General features: G+C 50.3%; 1 protein-coding gene across 18 annotated transcripts in view; it reads right to left on the bottom strand.

The window, feature by feature from the left end:
- The window catches only part of OTOF (otoferlin), a 105,044-nt gene that overhangs the window by 78,425 nt on the left and 5,287 nt on the right, over nt 1-21,332 (bottom strand). For all 18 annotated transcript variants that reach the window (XM_049819053.1, XM_049819033.1, XM_049819034.1 and 15 more), the window contains exons 2-3: nt 21,180-21,238; nt 10,677-10,765 (exon numbers count right to left, since the gene is read on the bottom strand). In XM_049819053.1, the coding sequence (XP_049675010.1) occupies nt 10,677-10,765; nt 21,180-21,238 (148 nt within the window). The remainder of the gene's footprint in view (nt 1-10,676; nt 10,766-21,179; nt 21,239-21,332) is intronic.

The raw sequence follows: 21,332 nt of genomic DNA, 5'->3' as shown, positions 1-21,332 counted from the left end.
GTCAGATGATTACAGATGAAGCTGCAATTTGGCTAGACAGTGAAAAAGGCTCTTCATTTTGATCCAAGCTCTAGGGCACTCATCACATCAGCCGCGAGAGGAAACAGTTTGCATTTATCAGTATTGCCCAAACACGGGTTTGTACATAAATGCAAGCAGGGCAGCTTCCAAACGTTCCGTCAGCTCCCCCAGTATCCAACAGCAACTCCCTTTCAGCTCATTCACTTTCTGCTTTTCCAGCCTGAGCTCCCAGAGAGCCATTGCCTCTCCCTGCCAGGTACCCCAATGAACTTCATGGACCAAACCAACCCACCCAGATGCTCATCAGAGCGGCTCCCTGGTTTCTCAGCACCCACTTTTGGACCCCTCGCACAACTCTGGTCTCCTAGCCAGTCCTGCCTGGTTGCAAAGCATCACAGAGCCAAAGGACAGCCATGGCTGTGGGTTGCTGATGCAAAGCAAGAAGGTCCCACAGCGAAGAAACCTTTCTTGGAGGCAAGCTGCCGACAGCTTAGCCCCTGGTGCATGTCCTCATGTGCTGGGAGACAGAGAAATTATACCACTAGAAAATGCTACGATGGCTAGAAAAAAAAAATCACTGTTTTCAACTTTTCACTCAGTTTTGGCAAAGGAGGTCTTGGGTTTTCAGTTGCATGAATCTAGAAGCTATATGGAAATGACAGTAACCCATGAAAGGTTATTTTACCAACCCAGATCTGAAGAAGCAGGGGAGGCTTTGAGCCAAAACGCTCAGCACGCATGAACTCTGCAAGGTGAGAGGGTTGGGCCATGCCAGGGCAAAGAGGAAAAGCACGGCCAACTCGATGTGACCAACCAAGTTGTGTTTGGCACATTGCCGATGGGCTGTGACTGAGGTTGGGACAGGGTAAGTCCAGGGCAGGGGCTCACCAATCCCCTTTGCATGGCTCTGCTGCACAAGCCTTCTTCATGCCCACCTCCTGCCTGGCAGGGCTTTGCTCCACCCTGGAGGCAGAGGTGCCAAGGTGCTATCACTGAACATCCCAGGCTGCCTCCAAGAAGGACTTTGGGCTCAAGATTCTGCCCGGAGATCATTTTAAAGCTATCCTTGATGTAAAAAAAGTGGTGTCAGGTCAGGTGGTTTTGGGTCTTTGTGTAAAGAATAACAGAAGTGCTCTCTTCTTTTCCTTTTTTTCCCCTCCTCCAGACACCCAAGTTGCCAAGGGATATCAGATCTGGCTGTTGTTGCAGTTTGCGGGAAGCCCACCTATGCTCTGTCTGCTTTTAAAGCTTAAATATAAGGCTGAGGAATCTTGAAAGACTCCCTTTCTCTAAAAGACTTTGCTTAATGACCAAACCAAAACGAAACAAAACCCCAAAAGGCAAAAAGCCCTGATGCAACTCAAAATCATCCGGGTTTAAAATGTGCCGGTGACTGCTCATTTTCCTCTTTCCCTGTGGAAGGGTCCATCCCAACTACTCGTCACTGTCCTGCAGTTCATCACCATTAGTCCCTGAGCTCTCTGTGCTCAAATGGAGGGACTGTCCAAGCTCGAGGGAAGTCAGTCCCACATGCCTTAGATGTATCTGAGTTGGGGAGAAAATGCTTGTGGGACGTTCTGGTCTTTCTCTGCTGACCATTGGACCTAAACCCAATGCCCAGGTTACAGGCAGGCGAAGCTGGGTGGTGGAAATTGTCCTGTTGCTGCCAGAGATCTCCATGAAATGTGTTTTCCTGGTGATGCAAAATGATTTTGGTGGGGCTCAGTCCAGAGAAGGAAGGTCTCCTCTTGAAAGTGCCCAAACACGAACTCCTCCAGACTTCCAGGCAGAGGACCTGAATTTCTGGCATTACAAAAAGCAAGGGGTTTGAAAGCCAGCAAAGTATCATTTCCCTTAGGAGGCAAACATCCAGCCTGCCTCAGATGGTAATAAAAAATGGAAGAAAGGGCTCAGACCTCTTCGTCTGCACAGCTTGCACTACACAAGCCACATCATCGCTTGCTGGCCACATCCAACTTGAGCACAGCCAGCCATCCCAGCTGCCTTCTGCCCTGCTCGCTTTACTCTGGCTCTTGGTGAGCCAAGATGATTTACAGCTCCTCCTGGGAAGTCTGGACTCTGCTTGTCTCTGTCTCTGCAGCTTCCCTCCTCCAATGGAGCTCAGCATTTCAGCTCTTTATCATGTTCCAGCCTTGCCTGCAAAACTGGACAAGTTGTATGACACGGTATCCCTCACAGAAAGGCTGAGCTGATACCTCCATAGACATCTCGGCTGATTAGCTCGCACCTCTGACATGGTATGGAAACTTCTGCCTTTCCAGGCTCCTGCCCCTGGTGACATCAGTCCTCTCAGGTCATAACCAAGCACCCCCAGTCCATCTATCCATTACCTTCCATGGAAGCTGATGCTAGAAAGTCTTAATGACACTTCAGACTTGCTTGCTGCAGCCATCCCATTGCAAGGAGCTTCGTGCAGGAGAAAGGTTTCAGGTAGATGATACAGCTGCCTGCGGTCCGGGCAGCTGCAGGTGTATCACAGGCACCAGTCCCTAGGGCTGGGAAGCTAAGCTGGGCTTCACGAACCTCAGGCACTGGAGCACTTGCCACCCACCCTACTTTGTGGAGGGGTATGTGGGAGGAGACCCTGCTCACTGGACTGGCCCCGCCATATCCATTTTGCATCACCTGGAAAAGAAGTTGGAGGAGGACCTTCCTCCTGAGGTGAATAATCCCACAGCTCAAGAAGTGCAATGGAAAATGGAGAAGAAATAAAAGTGCTGGTTGAAGAAAGAACATGAAAAGAAAGAGGGCAGCCCATGGATCAGGAGGATGGGGGAGCCTGGGCTCTCAGGAGGACAAATCCATTTGTAATGACAACCCAGATACATCAGGAAGGACCACAGTTCATCAAACCTTGTCATCCAGAGCATGAGTCTTCTGGCCTATGTAAGATGTCCACCTTAGGACTCCTGGGGCCAGAGGGGATATCTTTGTGTTCAATAAACTCGCACAGATTTTTCTCCTCTGAAGATGTCACACTCAGTTTTGAACCTGTAAACTTCCAGTATCCACCAGCACTCATGGTGGGGCTCTCCACAGCTCACCCAGCATCATCTGAAGACCTACTTCGACCTGAGCCTCCCTCCCACTGTCTGTTTTCATGTCTTCCAAGTTTTTCTACTGAAACAGATGATGAATAACTGCTTCCTCCCCAGTTTAATCTTGTGGCTATCCATTACGTCCTCTTTTGAATTGGACTAACTTAATTTATAGTTCCTCATATAAAAGCTGCTCCAGAGCTTTTGTCTGTTCTATTGGATCCTTTTTGCTCCTGCACAGTTAATAACACAAACAAAAGGACTCTTACGACCAACAGTGTGTTGCAAAGACAGGCTATAACAGCAATGGAGAGCAACTTTCTGTGTTTCCAGTGCTGAAAGCATTAGCAGAAGAGCTTGTTTTAATGATATTTGGATAATCAAGGTTACTGGATTGCTCCCAACTACTAAGACAGGCGTAAGATCCCCCCCCAAGAGACCTGTGCAGTCTGGACTTCACACAATAAAGTCTGGGGATCCAAATCACATGCGAAAATGACAAACATAAACCCTAAGTTGTGCAGGTGGCCCTAAAATCTTCCCATACTTTTTTTTTTTTGTCTTACTGGTGAATTAGGAAGGGACTCCAAAAAGTTGTTTTGGATGGAGACAGAAGCAAACCAAGCATGAGGCCAGTGTGTCATGATCTTATGTAAACATTTTGTCTGGGTTGCAAGCATATTCAGTTTGATTTGTAGAGATTTAATTGTTTTCTGCCTTTTAGCAATTCTCTAGACAAAAATAACATCTTGATGTGTGCACTGGAGACATCACTTGTCCAGTGGTCTGGTGAGTCAGACACAGACCCCTGGATGTGACCTCAGGGTATCCCTGGGATCTTCCACACCGAGCGGGAAGAAACTAGGGAGAACTGAATCTCCTGCATCACCGACGATGCTCCAAGGGCTGCAGCTCAGAGCTCTGCAATGTTTAAGCAAGCTGGGCAGCAGAAAGGCTTGCTCAGCTGCGGTCCAAGCACTGTCTCAAGGAAACCGAGGCGCCTTCTGGTTTGCAAAACGCAGCTCTTGCAACTCCCTACCTGCCCAGAGTCTGAGTGCTGCTCTGCACGGGGAGGGCACTCAGACAAGGGGGGAAACCTACTGTGCCAGAGTTAATAATTTTTTCCATTATACTCTTTCTACACTGATACTGCAGCGGATTATTTTCTGTGGATGAAATGGTGAGCACCCTGGTTTCTGCAAGTTGGAGGCAGTTTCATACAAAAGACTTGAATTCTTCAAAGATCTTAATTGCTGGCGAAGCCAGAGTACAAAGGACAAAACAAAGCTCTATTTTTATCCTGGAGAGCACAGTGCTGTATTAAAAGCCTTTGGTATTAGTCTCTTTGTCTCTCTGTCAGGTAAGGAGAGCCAGCTCCTGCCTCTTCCCCGTGGGTATCAGTTTTCTGCAGGGGGATGTTATCTGTGCCCCCACCCCTGCAGCACCCATCAGGCCGATGGGGAGCCGATGGGTTTGTAATATGGCTTTCAGCCTTTGTCCAGCTCCAGTTACTGCTTCTTGCCCTGGAGAGGAAAACAGTGACACAGAGGAAAACAAACCACCTCGAAGCAAAAGCCCTTCGTTTTTGCACAGCGTTCCTCATCCTTAAGGGATGTGGTCATTCACTGGTATTGTCCTTGTTTTCTACACAGGGAAAATATGTGGCCCAGAAGAGGCTTGTCCAGGCTGTCCCAGCGGTTCAGGAATGGGAGCAGCAGCAGGGACCAGACCTCCTTCCTCAGGGATGATGCTCTGTGGCGCTGGACCGCACAGTCATCCTCTCTGATGTCTCACCAGCACAGGATGCTGCCCTGGCCGCTGCCTCGACTTGCTTCTTGCATCTCTGCCCTCTCCTGTGTGTATGGTCCTCCACCCACATCACTCATACGTGTCCCATAGTTTTTTCTCCTACTCAGACACGCTCAAATCCACATCTGGGATCTCACACCATGCACTGTCTCTCTCATGCCTTCTCCCAGGGCCCTTTGCTGTGGGACCACATGCTGTGAATTTTCACCCATCTTGAAGGTATTTTGTAGGTCTCCCCAGGGGACCAGAAGACAAAGGACAGAGATGAACTGACTTCCAGTAGGATCTCAGTATTTCTACCCAGGTCATCCCACCATGCAGCAGTTATTTGGCTTCAACACCCGCTTTCCAGGATGGAATACGTGGCGTCAGATGAAGCATCTCATGTCTGCAGGGTGGGTGTGTAGGACCCACGATTATTGGTCCTTCTCTTGTGTGGAGCATTTTCAGTTTGCGTCTACACTAGTAAATTAACCATGGGCAGTATTTGGCACTGCCCCTCATCCACCCGCACTGGGACAGGGCATCCCTGGGGTGGTTTGGATGGGTCTTGGCTGGAGGGGAGAGTTTCCCAGCCTGGGGATGCCCTACCTGGTCAGGGGCTGGAGACAGTTTTCTGGGCTGGTGGCACTGCTGCTCTGGCCCATTTGAGCTGTCCTCATGAACTATCTCCCTACCTCCATGCTCTGCCCCTTTCTTTGGGCACTCAGACACGTGAGGGAATGGCTCCAAGGGACAGCCACCGTCCCAGAGGCGAGACCCGCCGGAGCCCACAGCCCCTCCGAGGAGCCAGCGTGTGATCAGATGCTGTAAGGAGGCTGAGGCACCCGGCTGGGGCCGGGAAAGGATTATTTTACCAGCTAATTAGCTACGTGCTGATGGCCACTGAGGCGGGAAACAAAAGCAACTCAATGAGCCACGCAGCCACGTCTCAGCACTGGCCCCCTCCATTATTCAGCGTGGACCCGCATCAGGTGTCGTGCCTTTATCTGGGGCTTTGATAAATAGCACTAATCAGCTGGGTGTGAATTATTCACAGAGAGCAGGGCTCACCTTTCCAAAGCCCAGCGCCAGGGCTCTGCTTCTCGCCACTCCTCTCCCTCCTCTCCAAGATTTATGTCTGTCTGTCCTCCTCCAACTCATTGCTGTACAAGAAGGATAGGCTGTAGTTACAGCACCGGCTTATGACCCTGGGCTTTAATTTTATTTTTGTACCACAGATTCCCTACATTCCCTTGAGGGAGGTGCTCAGCACCAGCTGCCCAGGGGTGGGATGGGGCTAGATTCATGGGTTGTGCCTTGTCACTAATATCCTGGTGTAGACATTTCTTAGCCAGCAGGAGAAATGCTGTGAGTCTGAACAGAAATCCCTGGGTAATTCCTTTATATTTGTGACTTGGAGTAGTCTATTCTGCAGGTTGATTCCTGCCACTGATGCTCAGGTCTGAAACTTACTCCTTCCCCTGTCAGTAAGCAGCTTATAGGGTTGAACTAAGGCTCTCCTGGCGTTGCCTCCTTTGGGCTCCCGATTGCCTTCTGTGTCAGGGAACTTCAGCCTTTTCAGCCCATCCTTCAGCCACAGGCAGTTCTCAGTTCCTTGTGCCCAAAGCACGTTGCCTTGGGTCAGGGCATGCCTTGCTGCTCCTGGATCCCCCAGACCCCTCTCCAGAGGTTCAGCTCCATCACCTAAACACGAGTACCTGCTGCCGTGCAGACAAACTCAGGGCTGGCAGACACAACTTTGGATCTACAGGAGACATGGGTCCTTCCAGAAGCTGGAGACTCAAAGGGCACCTGAGCTGCGCCCTGGCTCCCCATGGACACCTATGCTGCAGTGAGAGGAGATGAAGCCCCTTTTGGGATTCTGCTTCCCACAGCTGTCAAGGCAAAGCCAGGGGAGATGTCTTGCTTGGCGTTTGCTGAAGGGGCTCTTTGGTCGCGGCTCCTTTCCTGGGCTGGGCTGCAGGGCTGGGTCGCTCCAGTGGCCCAAAGCAAAGATGGGCAGTAAGGACGGTTCTATGATCAGATGATTCTATGATTTCAAGGCAAATGCACACCAGAAACAGGAGCAGCAGCTCCTGTTCCAGCCTGTAACGATGCAAAATAGGCAAATATGCTGGATAAATATTTCTGTTGGTTGTTGCAGGCCAGGGGTAGTTCGTGGGTAATCAGTACAAAAGAACCAGCAGCCTCTGATCCACTGATATCAATTTTTAATGAAGTTGGAATACTAGAGAAATCCCAGCACAACAAAGAGTTCTTATGGGGTGAATGAAGAGAGCCAGGCTAACCTGGCAGCCATCCTAGGAAAAGAATAGGGAAGCTTGTACCGGATACAATGGAGAAGCAGTTATAAACTGGAGTGTAATCAGTGACACTCAAGGTGGGTTTATGAGGAGATAGAGCCTGTCAAAACAAGCTCGGTTTGCTTCTTTGGGGTTGGTTTGTTTGGTAATTGCATGAAAGGAGCAGGTTCTTACAAAATGTTTGGTTTAACACTGCCTGCTACCAGTGCTACACACTAACAAGAGCAGATTAATGGAGAAATGCTAAAAACAGGACATCAGCTGAAAATCATCTTTGAATGACAGTGCTACGGTGCAATTTTGCTATTAAGCCCATGACTACTACATCAGTAACTGGGATGTAAAAATAACTTACAATCAAATTTTCAAATAATGTGAAGATTGACACATTGAGAGTGGAGGCAGCCATGCAGAGCAGTGGGGACCTTGGGATATGCCCGAGCCAAACAAAAAGGGCAGTCACGTGCCAAAAGCACTTCCAAGAAGCAGCATCTGCACCTCAGGCTGGCAGAAAATGGACTCGACTTCCACAAACGCGACAGCTCCAGGGAGTGCGGTGCACCAGCAGCCCAGCACGGTGAATAAACAACCAATTAATCCATAACTGCATGACCAGAGGAGGGATGGGGGGAAGAGAGATGTATTTCATCCTCAGTCTGCAGAGCTGGGGAGATGCGCTGGATGCATCCAGCCTGTGCCTGTTCTTTAGAGGGAGGATGTTGAAAGTTGAACGTTAGAGGGATAAAGAACTGCAAAGATGATTTGAGATGGTAAAAACCACTGTGCAATGAGAGGTGCCAAGAACGGCCTTCTTATAAACAAGACTGGGAGGTGCTTTGACTACAAATGTGCAAGAGCTTTCGAGGGCAGAACATGCCTGCCGAGCAATGGGCAGAGACGCTCCTGGTCTCACGTGCTGCAGACACCACGACGGGGGAGCCCAGCTGCCTCAGCTCAGACTCCTGGGTCCCCGGGACAAGAACCACGGCGTGTGGGGGTTTCTTTGTACCACGGGGGGACTAAATTGATGGAAGAAGGCAGTTCTCATGGGGTGTTGGAACCAGAGTCCTACCCACTGCAGATCCGGCCATCCCTTACTCATAAGGAATAAAGTTAATGGCACTGCACGCAAGCATCAGCTGAGCTAGCTGAGATGGCAGCAGAAGGTAAAGAGATGCAAGCTGCATCCTGGGCAGTGCAAGCCCAGCCAGGACACTGGGACATGGCTGCAGCCTGCTGCCCTGCAGCATCAGCAAATGCTGCTCAAAGGTAAGGCTGCTCCTCTGCAGCAGCCCAGGCCCTCAGGTGTCAAAGACAAACTGAGGAAAACATCTAAAGTGATGAAAATGATAAAACAGAAGGTCATGTTGGAGGTAGAAGTGGCTCTCGACTGGCTGATACACGTGCAACTCACCAATGGAAAAAAGGCACTTTAAGCATTTTGGCTGAACTAGCTGGATATTTATTCTGTGTTGGGTGTTTGGAAATTTCTAAGAGACTTTGGTCACATTGAAAGTGGAAGGAATTACCTGAGTGATCGCTTTCTCAGCCTCTAATCAGTGCAACCTGCTGATGTGCCCTGGCCTTTCCAATTCCCAATTCCATGGAGGAACAGTTACAGTTCTTCACTTCCAGACACAGAAACACCACTTTCTGCTTTTTATTGCGTCTTTCAAGTGGATTTTTTTTTTTCAGGTTTTAAGACAGGGAGAGAAGGGATTGCTTCTTTGTGTGCAGAGCACGCAGGATTGCTGTCCAGGAGGTAAATTGGGTACATCCTGACATGCAGTTTGTTAGGGCAAAAGCATCTGATTCAGGTGGCGTGTTTTCATCCACTTCTGCCGGGTAATGAAGACATGAAGCTTCGAGCCATCATGGATGGAAGGATGCTCTGACCCTTCACGTTGTCCAGCGGCCGGCTGCACTAAACAAATTCATGGCAGTATCCAGGCTGCTAGCTCACACCAGGGGAGTAGAAAGTGAAGGAAGGCATTGAAGGAGCATCCAGTCAAAGAAAACCCACTGCTGTCACAGATGCAACATGAAGAGCAGGTTCCAGAGGCTGGAGCTGACACTGGCTGGGGAAGGAGGTGGATCTCCGGGTCTGCATCTGTCCGTCTTGGGCTCCCATCACCCATCTGCTGCCCAGAGCCCCTGAGGAGTCCCTTCGCACACGGACCCTGGGGCACTTCAGGGCTGCAGAAATGAATCAGATCTATTCCATGCACCCATCACTCATGAACTGAGTGACCGCCACAACTGCACTATCTCAATGCAGGTGCCTATCGGAGGTGGTCTGAACACAGCTCAGAGTGACTTGTACTACGTATGGCTCCTGTGGCAGAGCTGAGATCGCCCCACAAGCCCTGGACCACTCTTCTGCCTGTATCCGCCGTCCATTCCCCACCCAACTCATCCACCTGGGCTGGGACCCTCTGGGCACTCCTTGCCTTCCTCCTCCCACCGACCGACTGAATGAAACAAGTTTTTTCAACTCTCCTTCTGCTACTCAAGCTCCTACTTAAAAGCAAGACAAAGGTAGGTAATTTTTTTTCTCTTTTTTTCTTGCCCCTTTTTTTTTTTTTTTAAAATCATGTATATTTAGCATGCCTGCCTTGCATGCCATCTGTCTGTCTCCTCATTTTTTTGGCTCAGAAGCAAGCTTTTGCATGCACATGTGCCTGGGAGATGTTCGGGAGACCCTGCTGAGCTCCAGCTGGGGAAGACACTGGATTTCAGGACAAAAATGTTAGTGCAGCATCCAACCACAAGCAAGATCTTTTCCTCAGCTCTTTTTTTTCCTTTCCCCTCTTTAATGTCAGTGTAAATGTTCTGTAGGACAATTCACATATGCCACTCAGGTTTTTGTGAAATGCTCCCATATTTTTGCAATGGCAACATGGACAAATGTAGGAAATATACACTAAGGCTGACAGAAGGGAAAGACAAGATTTCCTTCTCTCGTGTTCATTATTAATGTGGGGGCAAACTTAGACTGTAAGAAATGTTAAAAAATGCTCATAACATTGCACATAATACATAAGGCATGGCAACCACCATAGTATCTATGTGAGAAAAAATTACAAGAATAAGATAAATAAACAGGTGGAGAATTTGCAAAGCTGAAACACTACATTTAGGTATCGACTTCCACCTTGCTAATTAACCAAAAGATTTCAGTTTCTCTTAAAGACATGCAAATTGTATTGAACCAAATGGCAGCACCTTGGGAAAACCGTGGCACGGACATGGCACTGACCACCATCTACTTGCTGGTGGTTAGCAACCTCACTCGCTGAGCTGTACACGTCGCATCTCAGCTTCCTCGCCCTTCCCAGGAGACATCAATCACCAACGTCTTCCTCACCATCCAGTCTCCAAACCAAATGGGGATGTGGCTCCAGCTCAAGCAGGAGCTCCCTCTTCCCACCGGAGAGGACCTGGGGGATCGGTGGGAGGGAAGGACAAACCACGCTCTCACCTGTTGGTGAAGACTTTGCTGTAGTTGAACACCTGGATCTCCAGGATCTCATTCCCATCAATATTGCTTGCCACTGGCCAGCGGAAGGTCTGCGGAGAAAGGATGAGAGGGAGATGTTCAGGCTTGTTTCAGGGAGCTGCTGCAGAAGTGATGAGGACGGAGCTGAGATGACCATGGAAAAAGGCTAACTACCTCTTTTCCCCAGCAAAAAGGCAGGCAGGGCTGTTTTACAAGGGTCTCACCAAAAATGTATCTCGGTGCCAAATATTTTCTAGATAGATATACCAATAGGTAGATAGTATAAATATATACATACATTGTATAAATGTGTGTGTGTACACATATTACACACACACACATTATATATATACAAACATATTTTAAATACATATAATCACTTTCATTTGTGGGTTTTTTTTGCTTCCCAAGGCAAGAAATCAGTCTGCCAGGTTAAACCACCTGAGCTGCCTGCAGTTTTCCAAGTCACAGGCCTCCTGTGACCTCCCAAAGCAAAGCACACCCCCTTGCCAAGCTGCTTTCGGTGCATCGCGGGATGGGAATGTGACACCCTGGATGCGGAGGTTGAGCCCTGCATCACTTACAGGAGTGGCAGGACCGCATTCAAAGTCTTGAAAGGAAAGTGCTTATCAAGTGACTTCACAGGAAGAAATTAGTGACTCTTCAGAAATATGCCAACACTCATTTTTAAGCTATTTTTTCCCCCTTCTACATTTTCCGCAGTGAGTCAAGGAAGCAAATGAAAAAAACCCCATGAAATATAAAAGAAAACTAGAAATGGCCCCACGACAGTGATACCATTTTGCTTATGGTCCAGCCTCACTCCTCATTCTGCAGCCAGATTTACTCTCCATCATGGAGATATAACTCAGCCCTTCCCCTTACAGCATGTGTGTGTGTACTGCTCTCGGCTCTGTCAAGATCAAGACTTCTGGTTGCTTCTGAGATGGAGACAACAAGCCCAAGCTCAAGGGACCTGATTTCTGCCTGGATCATAGAATCATCAAATCACAGAATGGTTTTGGTTCAAAGGGACCATTAAAGCTCATCTAGTCCATCCCCCTGCCGTGAGCAGGGACATCTTCAACCAGATCAGGTTGCTCAGAGCCCCGTCCAACCTGACCTTGGATGGTTCCAGGGATGGGGCAGCGACCACCTCTCTGGGCAACCTGGGCCAGTGTCTCACCACCCTCACCATAAAAAAAATCTCTTCCTTATATCTAGTCTGCATCTCCCCTCTTTTAGTTTGAAACCATTACCCCTCATCTTATTGGTACAGGCCCTGCAAAAAAGTCTGTCCCCATCTTTATTACAAGCCCCCCTTAAGCCCTCCTTGAGTACTGGAAGGATCCTGCTGGTCCTTTCTGAAACCTCCTGTCTGCATCCTCACCACCTCAACAGCGCCTCAGCTTTGATCCCTCTGCCCAGAGCCTTGGCCAGCACAAGACAAACACAAACCCCTCCACCGTCTTCATAGAATAATAAACCATGGTCCAGGCACAGGCTTTTTTTCTGCTTACACACATATCTGACACAGACTGGCAGTTTAAAGAAGTCTGGAAGCACCTCCTGAAACCCCAGCAGAGCTCTGCTGCTGGACACAGCCAGGTCCTGGGGTGGTTTTTTTCCTTCCTCAGAAATACCATTCTCTGTCCACAGACCAAATCTGGGGGAGGAACTGGAATCAGCGGGCATCCCTGCCTCTGTCACAAACACATTTGGGTGAGTCTCTGTTCCCCATCCTTGGGTAGAGGGTGGAGGACAGAGGCCGTCTCTTGCTCTCTGGGTACGCACAGCACTGAGTACAGGGAAGTCCTGCTCTACAGTTAGGTCCTCTGCAACCCGCAGATCCCAAAGCTCAGGTGTGGCTACCAAGATAAGGCACAGAAATAACTATGTGTAGGCACCCCTGCCTCGGTTAGAGGTTTGCCAGGAAGCAAAAGAACAAATAAGGTCATTTGGAAAGCGCGGTGGCCTAGAAAGCCTCCCAGGATCCCTGCTGAACAGCCTTGCCGACAGCTTTCCGCACCAAGAAGCTCGTCCGGGGAGGTCGATGCTGCAGCCCATCCGCTGCTGCTGCAGCAGCAAACCCTGGGGGGCCGGCAAGTGATGCACGGCGGGGAGGAGCACGCTTCCATCTGCTGTGCTCTGCGACGTGCCGTATCGTCCTGGGAGCACTCCCCGCACACGTGCCAGCACACGTGCAGGCACGCTTCCAGTTCCAGAGGGACCCACCTGTCTAGAGGCACTAAAGCAATTTAGTTAAAGCACTTGGAGTTTTGCCTAAAATCCTGGGAAATGTAATACAGGGTACCATTTACCACAGGAGAAATCATCTCTTCATGGTGTAATCCCTGGTTTCTTGGCGCTGGGCTTCGGAAAGGGGCTCAGATCTGAATTCTGCTGCAGATCTGCTGAATTTGGCTAAATCGTTTCGGGTGGAATGCAGATGCTCTCTGGGCTTCAAAATCAGGGTTGGGATTCCTCCACCTTGACTGAGGAGCTTAGAGGTTACCTACCCAAATCAACACCCCTCCTCCGGGCTCTCCGTCGCTGGAGAAACTCTGGCACATCCAGGGTACAAACCGAGCCATGGCTCACCTTTGGGAGGGGGTCACACTTCTTTTTATCCTTTCTGGGCAGACTATCCAGCCATGACTATATGCCTCAGATTAAGGAGGACACCCTGCTCTGGAAGCTGTCCAAAATCCCCCCCCCAAAAAACCACTAACAGGACAAGGAATGGGCACTCAGACCCTCAGGCTATGAACAAACTGCTGCACGATCTTCCCCAACCCATGACCCATGCTCTGCTGGTCTGCCCAGTCACCCTCAGTCTCCTCTTGGTTTTATTCCAGTGCATGGAAAACCACTCACATCGACTTGTGGCACCCAGCCATGAGTTCTACAAACTTATTTTTTCCCCCTCTTCATTTTATAAATGCGTTGTCCCGTACACATCCTGGGGCATTGATACCCCAAGGCTGCTGTCAGCTTCTCCAAATGTTGTTCGATTTTGAGTATTTTGGAGAGGCGGGTGGTGGGTCTGGAACACCCAGACCACATCTAGCACCTTGTGGGTGGAGGTCTGACAGTGGCAAGTCAGCCTGGCTGGGAAATGAAAATGCAGATCTCTGTGCTTTATCTCTCTGAGTTAACAACAGCCACCTCAGCCTCGGCAGAAAAAAAAAAAAAAAAAAAAAATCAGCTCAAAAGAACTGGGCGATACGCTTTCCCTCCTAAGATAGATATTTTTTATTATTATTATCTTTTAAGCCTGGAAAGGATTATTACAGTCGCTCAGCCTGACCTCTTAAACAACCCAGACCACAGATTTTCATGTTTCACTCAAAGGCTCCTAAATCAAACAGATATGACTCGTAGCGCAGTCAGAACATATTTTTAACAGGGAAACAGGAAAAGAAGACATCCCAGAATTCAAGCAACAACATTTAATTACACTTTCAGATAAGTGGTTTCCACAGCTGATTGCCTTCTAGCGATAAACATTTGCACCATATTTCTGCTTTGAATTCATGGGCTTCAGCTCCCCAGCCTTTGCCCTGTGTTCTCCCACCAAGTAAGGTGCTGCCTAAACTCTTTCATTTGGCTTTTTAGATTTCATTCCTCGCTGCCTGTGGAGACGCACCCAGGGAATTGCCTCGGTGAAGGCTGAAGCCGGCGCTCCCTTTGCAACGCAGAGAGGCAAAGCAATGCCACCAGCCCAAGCCAAGCACCCCCAGAAAGGAGCCTGGAGACAGGCACCCTGCTAAAAGCCCCTAGCACCAGCTCTGCCGGGGCAGGCATCATCGCACCGCAAATTTTTGCCGCTCTCACTGGCACCGAAGCAGCTGCAGGTCACCCAGGAACGGCATTGCATTCGCCCAGCCTCGGCTCTTTGCAGGCAGGTTTTCCTTCCCTGACACCCTCGCTGGGTGCTGCCCTTCAGGTAAGCAATGAAAGAGGGTAAATGTTTTAGAGCTGAAGTCTTCTGGGTTAATTTATAACAGGCCCTGAGGGGTTACTTGCTCTCATCAATCCAGAGTGCCCGGGCTGAAGGGAAACACCGGTCGCGTGGCAGGTAACGCGGGCTGGGAAGCGAACACAAACCATTCCGCGGAATAATTCAGTTGCAGGGGCTGCAGTGCCTGCAGCGAGTCCCACGCCTGCCTTCCCAAGCTGCTTTCCTCCAAGCTGCTAAAACCCAGCAGCACCAGGGACTGGGATGCATCCCCAGCCCTAAAGTGCTCCCCAGATGGGGCATCCACGGAGGTGACCCGTCTGTCCTCCCAGAGCCTGCCCGTCCTGGGACAGTCCGACCTGCGCAAGGGGCTGCGCTTACTGGCTGCTCTTCACTGCGACTATGACCGTGGCAGAGGGCTCCCGCGGCAGGAGGTTGCGCGGGGGCTGCTGCAAAAAATGCGTCTTGTGTCAATAGAAAAGCTTGCAAAGAGCACTCCGCTTCAGCACGAGCGCTGGAGTTGGCTTGCAGGGTGAAAGCCACAGACTTTACATTTATCGGATGCAATTAGGCAGTCTGACGGCCCACGGGGTCAAAGAAGCCTAGGGAATGAGGCTGGAAGGTCTCTGAGAGCACATCCGTCTGTCCCTCCTCCCCCGGCAGCAGCAGCGGCTCCACTCAACCTTTCAGCCCATTTTTACAGAGAAATGAACATCCAAGCGTTTTGCAAAACATGCCTGCGACGTCACGGCGGGTGCCGACCAAGAAACAAAAAAACCTCATGCTAAACCCTAACTTCACATCTAACCAAGGGATGCGTTCAAGGAGATGCTGCATGCTGCTGGGTGGGGACAAAAATATCTGCCACCTGTGGGGTTTTCTATTTCCTTCCAAGTCAGACGGTCGCTCCTCTGTCACCAAGGTGGGCATTTGACCCTGACGGTTTCCCCACCTGTCTGGCTCTCCACAGCTGACCTCCTGGGACTGGTGATCTCATATCCATCAGGAATCCCTCCAGCCATGGCATGGTCTAAGTACTACGTCATTATTAAAGTAATAGTATGATCCACAAACCCATTTTATTCCTTCTCAATGATCTGCCTAGAAATTGGGGGACAGACTTTTTAGCAGGGCCTGTAGCGATAGGACGAGGGGTAATGGTTTTAAACTAAAAGAGGGGAGATTCAGGCTAGATATAAGGAAGAGATTCTGTACTGTGAGGGTAGTGAGACACTGGCCCAGGTTGCCCAGAGAGGTGGTCGCTGCCCCATCCCTGGAACCATCCAAGGTCAGGTTGGACGGGGCTCTGAGCAACCTGGACTAGTGGAAGGTGTCCCTGCTCGTGGCAGGGGGTTGGACTGGATGACCTTTAAAGTCCCTTCCCACCCAAACCATTCTATGAAATAATTGCTCTTACTTCACATTTTTGTAGGGAAGGTATTGGGGATGCAGTCCTGGGAGAAAAGACAAGCATGATGCACCAAATAAAGAGGTGAGAATTGGCAACCAGCCGGCATTTAAGGCTCAAGGGAACCACAGAAAGTGAAGAACAAGATCCTGAGCTACCAGACACTGTTGTGATGGGGTGGTGGGGGGGGTGGTGTTACAGTGGGGTGGCTGGAGAAGCCCCTGCTACCCCTTCCCTGCCCACACCAATGCCTCATGCTCCCGGACACATGCCAGGAAAAAACCATCCCTGGGGGAGAGCTATGCCAGCACTGCCCATGAGGTCTGATCCAGCTGTGTGCCAGATGTGGAAGAGGGAGGGAGAGGGTGCACAGCTAAGATCAGCATCTCACAGTGCCTGCACTGCTGTTGATAGCCAAGTTGATAGCAAGCAGCTCTCAGAATGGGGCTCAGCACCATCCTGAACGCCCATGGGATACTCTCCCTGCTCCCTCCCCACTGGTCCCATTAGGAAACGCCAGCAGCACTGGTCCGGGAGCACACCCACCACCGCGGCACTGCTTGGGGCTGGGGCTGCTCCCAAATACTTCCCTGCTTTCAGTACCCTTCCTCCTTCCCTGGCTGACTGCCTGATTATTCTCCTTACTGGTTTTATTGTTAAAATCCTTTTAAAAAGCCCTGTGCAAAGCTAAGCAAGTGATATCTGCTGGGTCGATTTTATCTGGTTTTATTAATGAAGGGAATAAAAAAAAAAGATAGAGGCAGAGAAATGCCTTGGCAGAATGCAGAAGCCAGACACTTATATTGATGCTGCTTCAAGGGAGCTGGGAAAGGGCATCTTTGCAAGCCATGCCACCCCTTTTTAAGCCATGTCACCCCTTTTTCTGCAGCACCTGGGATCCTCGGCTGGACACTCATGCTGCCTATCATCTCCAAGCCTGATTAATCGGGGGCATTTCCAGATGTTTGGGTCAGGGCTGCAGCTCTGGGTCTCGACAGCAGCACCTAAGCCTGTCCCGGACCCTTTAGGAGAGACTGAATGCAGGCAAGGAAGACCACACAGGACCCATCCACAGCTCTCCATGCCCAGCACCGTCACCGGAGTCCCCTTCCCTCCTGTGGGTTTTTGCAGAAGAGCTGCGGGACAAGCTCCTCTAAGAAGAAACCCCTTGGGGTGCAGGCAGGACACAATGCAGCTGGTCCCAGTTAAGTCAAATACAGCCATAGTGCCGTACATACCCTCTGGAAGAGGCAGCAGATCATCTTCCCCAGGCTCTGGAGCAGCACAGGCTTTGCATAATTCATTAAACAATGAATAAAAATAATTGCAAAAGGAATAGAGTGAAACCAAACAAATGGAAACCACTGGGGCAGCCCAAATTCAGCCTGGTAGTGGATCCTCATGAATGTTAAGCGGTGGCAGGGAAGGCTGATGTCCTCATTAGTGCTGTCAAAAAAACCTTCGGCTTCACATGAACCTAATATGAATTTGCTGCAGGGAGGGAGCATCCTCTTCATCCTCACGCCGTTTCATCTCCTCTCACAGAGATGAGAGATCGGCCGGCTCAGCTTCGGAAGCCTTCCCCACATGGGGGATGAGACATCCCCCCATCCAAATCACCCCCCAGACACAAGGTCACCATTTTACCCCATTTTGAGAGGAAAGCAGGAGGAAATGGGGTCATTTCTGAAGCTTCTGGTTCATAAATGATCAGTGCAAGGAACCACGTGAGCACTAGGAGGGTGCACGGGGTAACTGGAGAGTAATCTGAAATAACACCCTACCTCTCATCCCACGGGTATTAATTCATTGCAAAGTTCAAGGAGAACTAGGAAGCTGAAGAGGGAATAAAAGCGCTTCTGCAGAGGGACTGGAGGGCAGGCAGACCCTCCTGCTCATCTTCAACTGTCCCGAACTGGCAGTGCCCCCAGGCAGACCCCTTGATACTGCTCCAGCCATCAGGGCTCACCTAGAGGACAGCTCAATTTTGTGCATCGCAAGCATTACAGACCACACGCACCCACCACCTCCCTGCAAAAGCTCTCCGTGTGATAGCCTTGTGTGGGGGAATAGCAGAGGAGTAGTTGAGTGCTGCAGTGATGCAATAATAAAATTTTATTCGATAAAGTTCATCAGCTGGGCTTGTCATCAGTGGCACGATAACTTGCCTTGTGTGTACACTCAAAGGGAAATATCTGCTTTCCTGGATAGCCTCATCAGCTAATTACCCCAGGCAGCTCAAGACACGTTCCCTAGCTCACAGCAGGTTTGGTGTCCGTGGCCATTGCATCAGGGAGTCCTTCAGCAGCCCGAGATAACGAGAGATTTAATAAGGGAAGAAGAAACAGGATTGCACCTCTTTTGCTGTGGCTTGTGCTCTGCCCTACATGATAAGGACGATGCATCTGTGCAAGTGTCCAGCCTGTTCCTCCTAAAGGCAGCTACCTATTCTCAGCCCCAGTAACCAGCTATGCGCAAGCAGGGACCAGCATTCAGCCTCCCAGCGTGCGGCAGGGCTACAGCACCGGTATTACTGCTCTCACAGAGATCTCCGCAATTTACAGAGGAGGGCAAGCTGCAGGTGCCCCATTCCTAGCCGTACAGGAGGCATGGCCCACTTGGGCTAATCTTGCAGATGTGGCTGAATTCCCAGCAAGCCCCCAGCAAAGCTGGGAAGGCAAACCCAGAAACGTAGGCTTGCCTTCCCCTCCGACCTGCAGGAATGTCGATCTCACCGGCAGTCCCCCGCGTCGCTTCCTGCGGGGTTTTTTGTGTTGTTCGCTCCGTGCCGTCGGAACACATCAAACTATCAGAACACATCATGGCATTAGCACACGTTTAGGTAACGGAATGCCTCACGGAGTGGCTACACACATGCCGGCTCATCTGTTAGATGCTGTGAAGACCTTGCGTGACCCAGAGGATAAAAGCCTGACTGATGGGGTAGTCGGTCAGGGCATGAGCACTCTCCTACCGATGTGGGAAAGACTTAAGAAGGTGCTTAACTTGAAAACCACTGGGATTACTCTTTTTTGGCAGGTCTCAAGACCTGGAGCGACCAGAAGTTGCACACCCTCGTGTCATCTCTGCCAGGGCTCCGTGCTGACCTTGGTCCCCAGCGCAAAGTAACCTCTGATTCACGCTGGAGTTTCCTCCGGCTGGAGCCAAGTGGTTGATGAGAAAAATCAGGGTATTTGCAGTGTGTGGGAGCCGGGAGCTGGGTACAGCCTAGCTGCTGCCAATGCATCGCCTATCACCCGGCGCAAGGAGATGAGAAGAGCCCAAGGCTTGGTCCAGGCATGCAAGGTTGCTCCAAATCAGCTTGCCTCACTCTGTTGCAATTCACTGTGTAGATACTACCAGGCTGATTCTAACCAGGTTTACTTGAGGCTTTCACAGCAGGAACTGTAATAAACATGATCTAAAGAGAGAGATGGGGACAGCCTGGGGCTCATCCCCACAGATGCAGTAAGAGGCACTAGAAGAAAATATGATACACACTAAGATACACCTGTAGCTCAAGGCTTTCTTATACCTGCTGTCTTTTAAGCTCTCTAGTCCTTGTCCTGACATGCACCGAGTGCCCGTTGTCTCCTGCACGCTGCCTGGGACCGCAGGGGGCTCCAAGCTTGGCTGGGATGCTCCAAGCTTGGCTGGGATGCTCCAGGATCACTGTGCAGCACCAAGCACTCGGAGCAGCTGCCATCCGGCACCCACCGAGCCTGAGAGAGCCTGAGAGAGCGCGCGGAGCCTCCAGCTCTTCAGCCCCGGCAGGGAACGATCTCCTCATTCAGATCACAAAGGATTCTGAGACACAGGCAGCTCCACCAGTGCACACCTCCGTGGTTGTTATTCAAATCGGTTATTATACTAACAAATTGCTGTGTGCAGATGTATAGAAATCTCCATCTCGTTACCATCAGCAGCTTCCCCCAGCTGCCTCAGCTTCGAGGAGCGTGGTTGGAACCACATCTCCAGCCGCCTTCTTGCCGTGCCTCACCGATCCCATGCAAACCGGGAGCTATGAGGGGCAGATCCTACGCAGGCTTCCCCTGACCCTTAATCCTCCCTGGCAGTTTAGGGGAGCTTGAGATTAAGCTCTTCCCCTAAAACTTGGAATGAGGACTAACCCATGCCAGGGGCAGGGAGGAGGCGGGTGTGCTTCTGGCCACGCAGGCTGGAACGCCATGGGATTTATCACCACATAAAAACATCCCATGCCTGGAACCAGGACAAAACCTTATTTGCTAAAGGTGGGAAAAGCTTTAGAAAGCGATAAAAGATCTTAATATTCCTCATAGCCTCTTGTATTCTCCAGCCCCTGGGAACAGGTTATCTTCTACGAGAAACACAAAGCAATCAGAGGAAATATCCGTTCTCTTTTGAAAGTATATTTCCATTTTGAATGTGACTTAGCAGCAACTCTATTCCCTGCTTGTGTGGGTGACCTTATTTCAGTCATCTCAGAATATTTGCTTGGTAACTGCTTAAGAAAAGGCTGTATTTTAAAACCACACAGATCTTGGGTTTCAAATCCTTCTCTGTCCCTTTCCAAGCCCCAAACTGAGCACTGAAGGCCAATACAGAATCCGATCGGCACCTGAAGCAGATCAATTGGTTTGTTATCTGGTGTAAGCTGAGGGATGCAGACGAAGGGGGAGGCTGCCAGGGTGAGCATCAACTGACGCACCAGGGATTTAAAACAAGGAGGAGTTTTTCCCCCTGAGACGAGGAAAAGGAGAGCCAAGAGCCCAGTGGGATTTGCCAGTGGAGACAAGAAATTTTTTCCTGAAACTTCAGTGCAAACAACAGGGTAGGGGTTTTTTTGTTGGTTTTGTTTTTTTAATTAATCGCCTCATGGGGAAATGCTGTAGGGCTGTTCCCAGGTCACAGGACAGCCTGTGTCCTCAGCCCATGTCCTCAGCCCGTGTCCTCAGCCCCAGCCAAACCACAGCCAAGAGACCCATTTGGTACCTGCCAGGAGAAACCCTGGAGCAGACAATGAAGATGCCAACACACTTAAATTGGGGAACGGGGATATTTCTCCAGAAAGGGGGTCACGGCAAAGCAACCAGATGTGTGAGACAGACCGGGAAGAAAACACGTCTTCTCTTACCTCATCAAACCTGGCCTCGTCCTCGCAGTTTTCAAGCACTCGGGTGTAGAAGGAGAGCCCTGGAGAGGGGAGAAGAAAAACAGGTTGGCTGCCGCCAGGCGAGGCGCAGCCAGAGCAGCAGACACGGGGTGGGAGCTGCACAGCACCGGCGGC

The sequence above is a fragment of the Accipiter gentilis genome, chromosome 16 (genome assembly GCF_929443795.1).
Source record: "Accipiter gentilis chromosome 16, bAccGen1.1, whole genome shotgun sequence".
NCBI classification, from domain to species: Eukaryota; Metazoa; Chordata; class Aves; order Accipitriformes; family Accipitridae; genus Astur; species Astur gentilis.
This window is presented reverse-complemented; position numbering and strand designations above follow the sequence as displayed.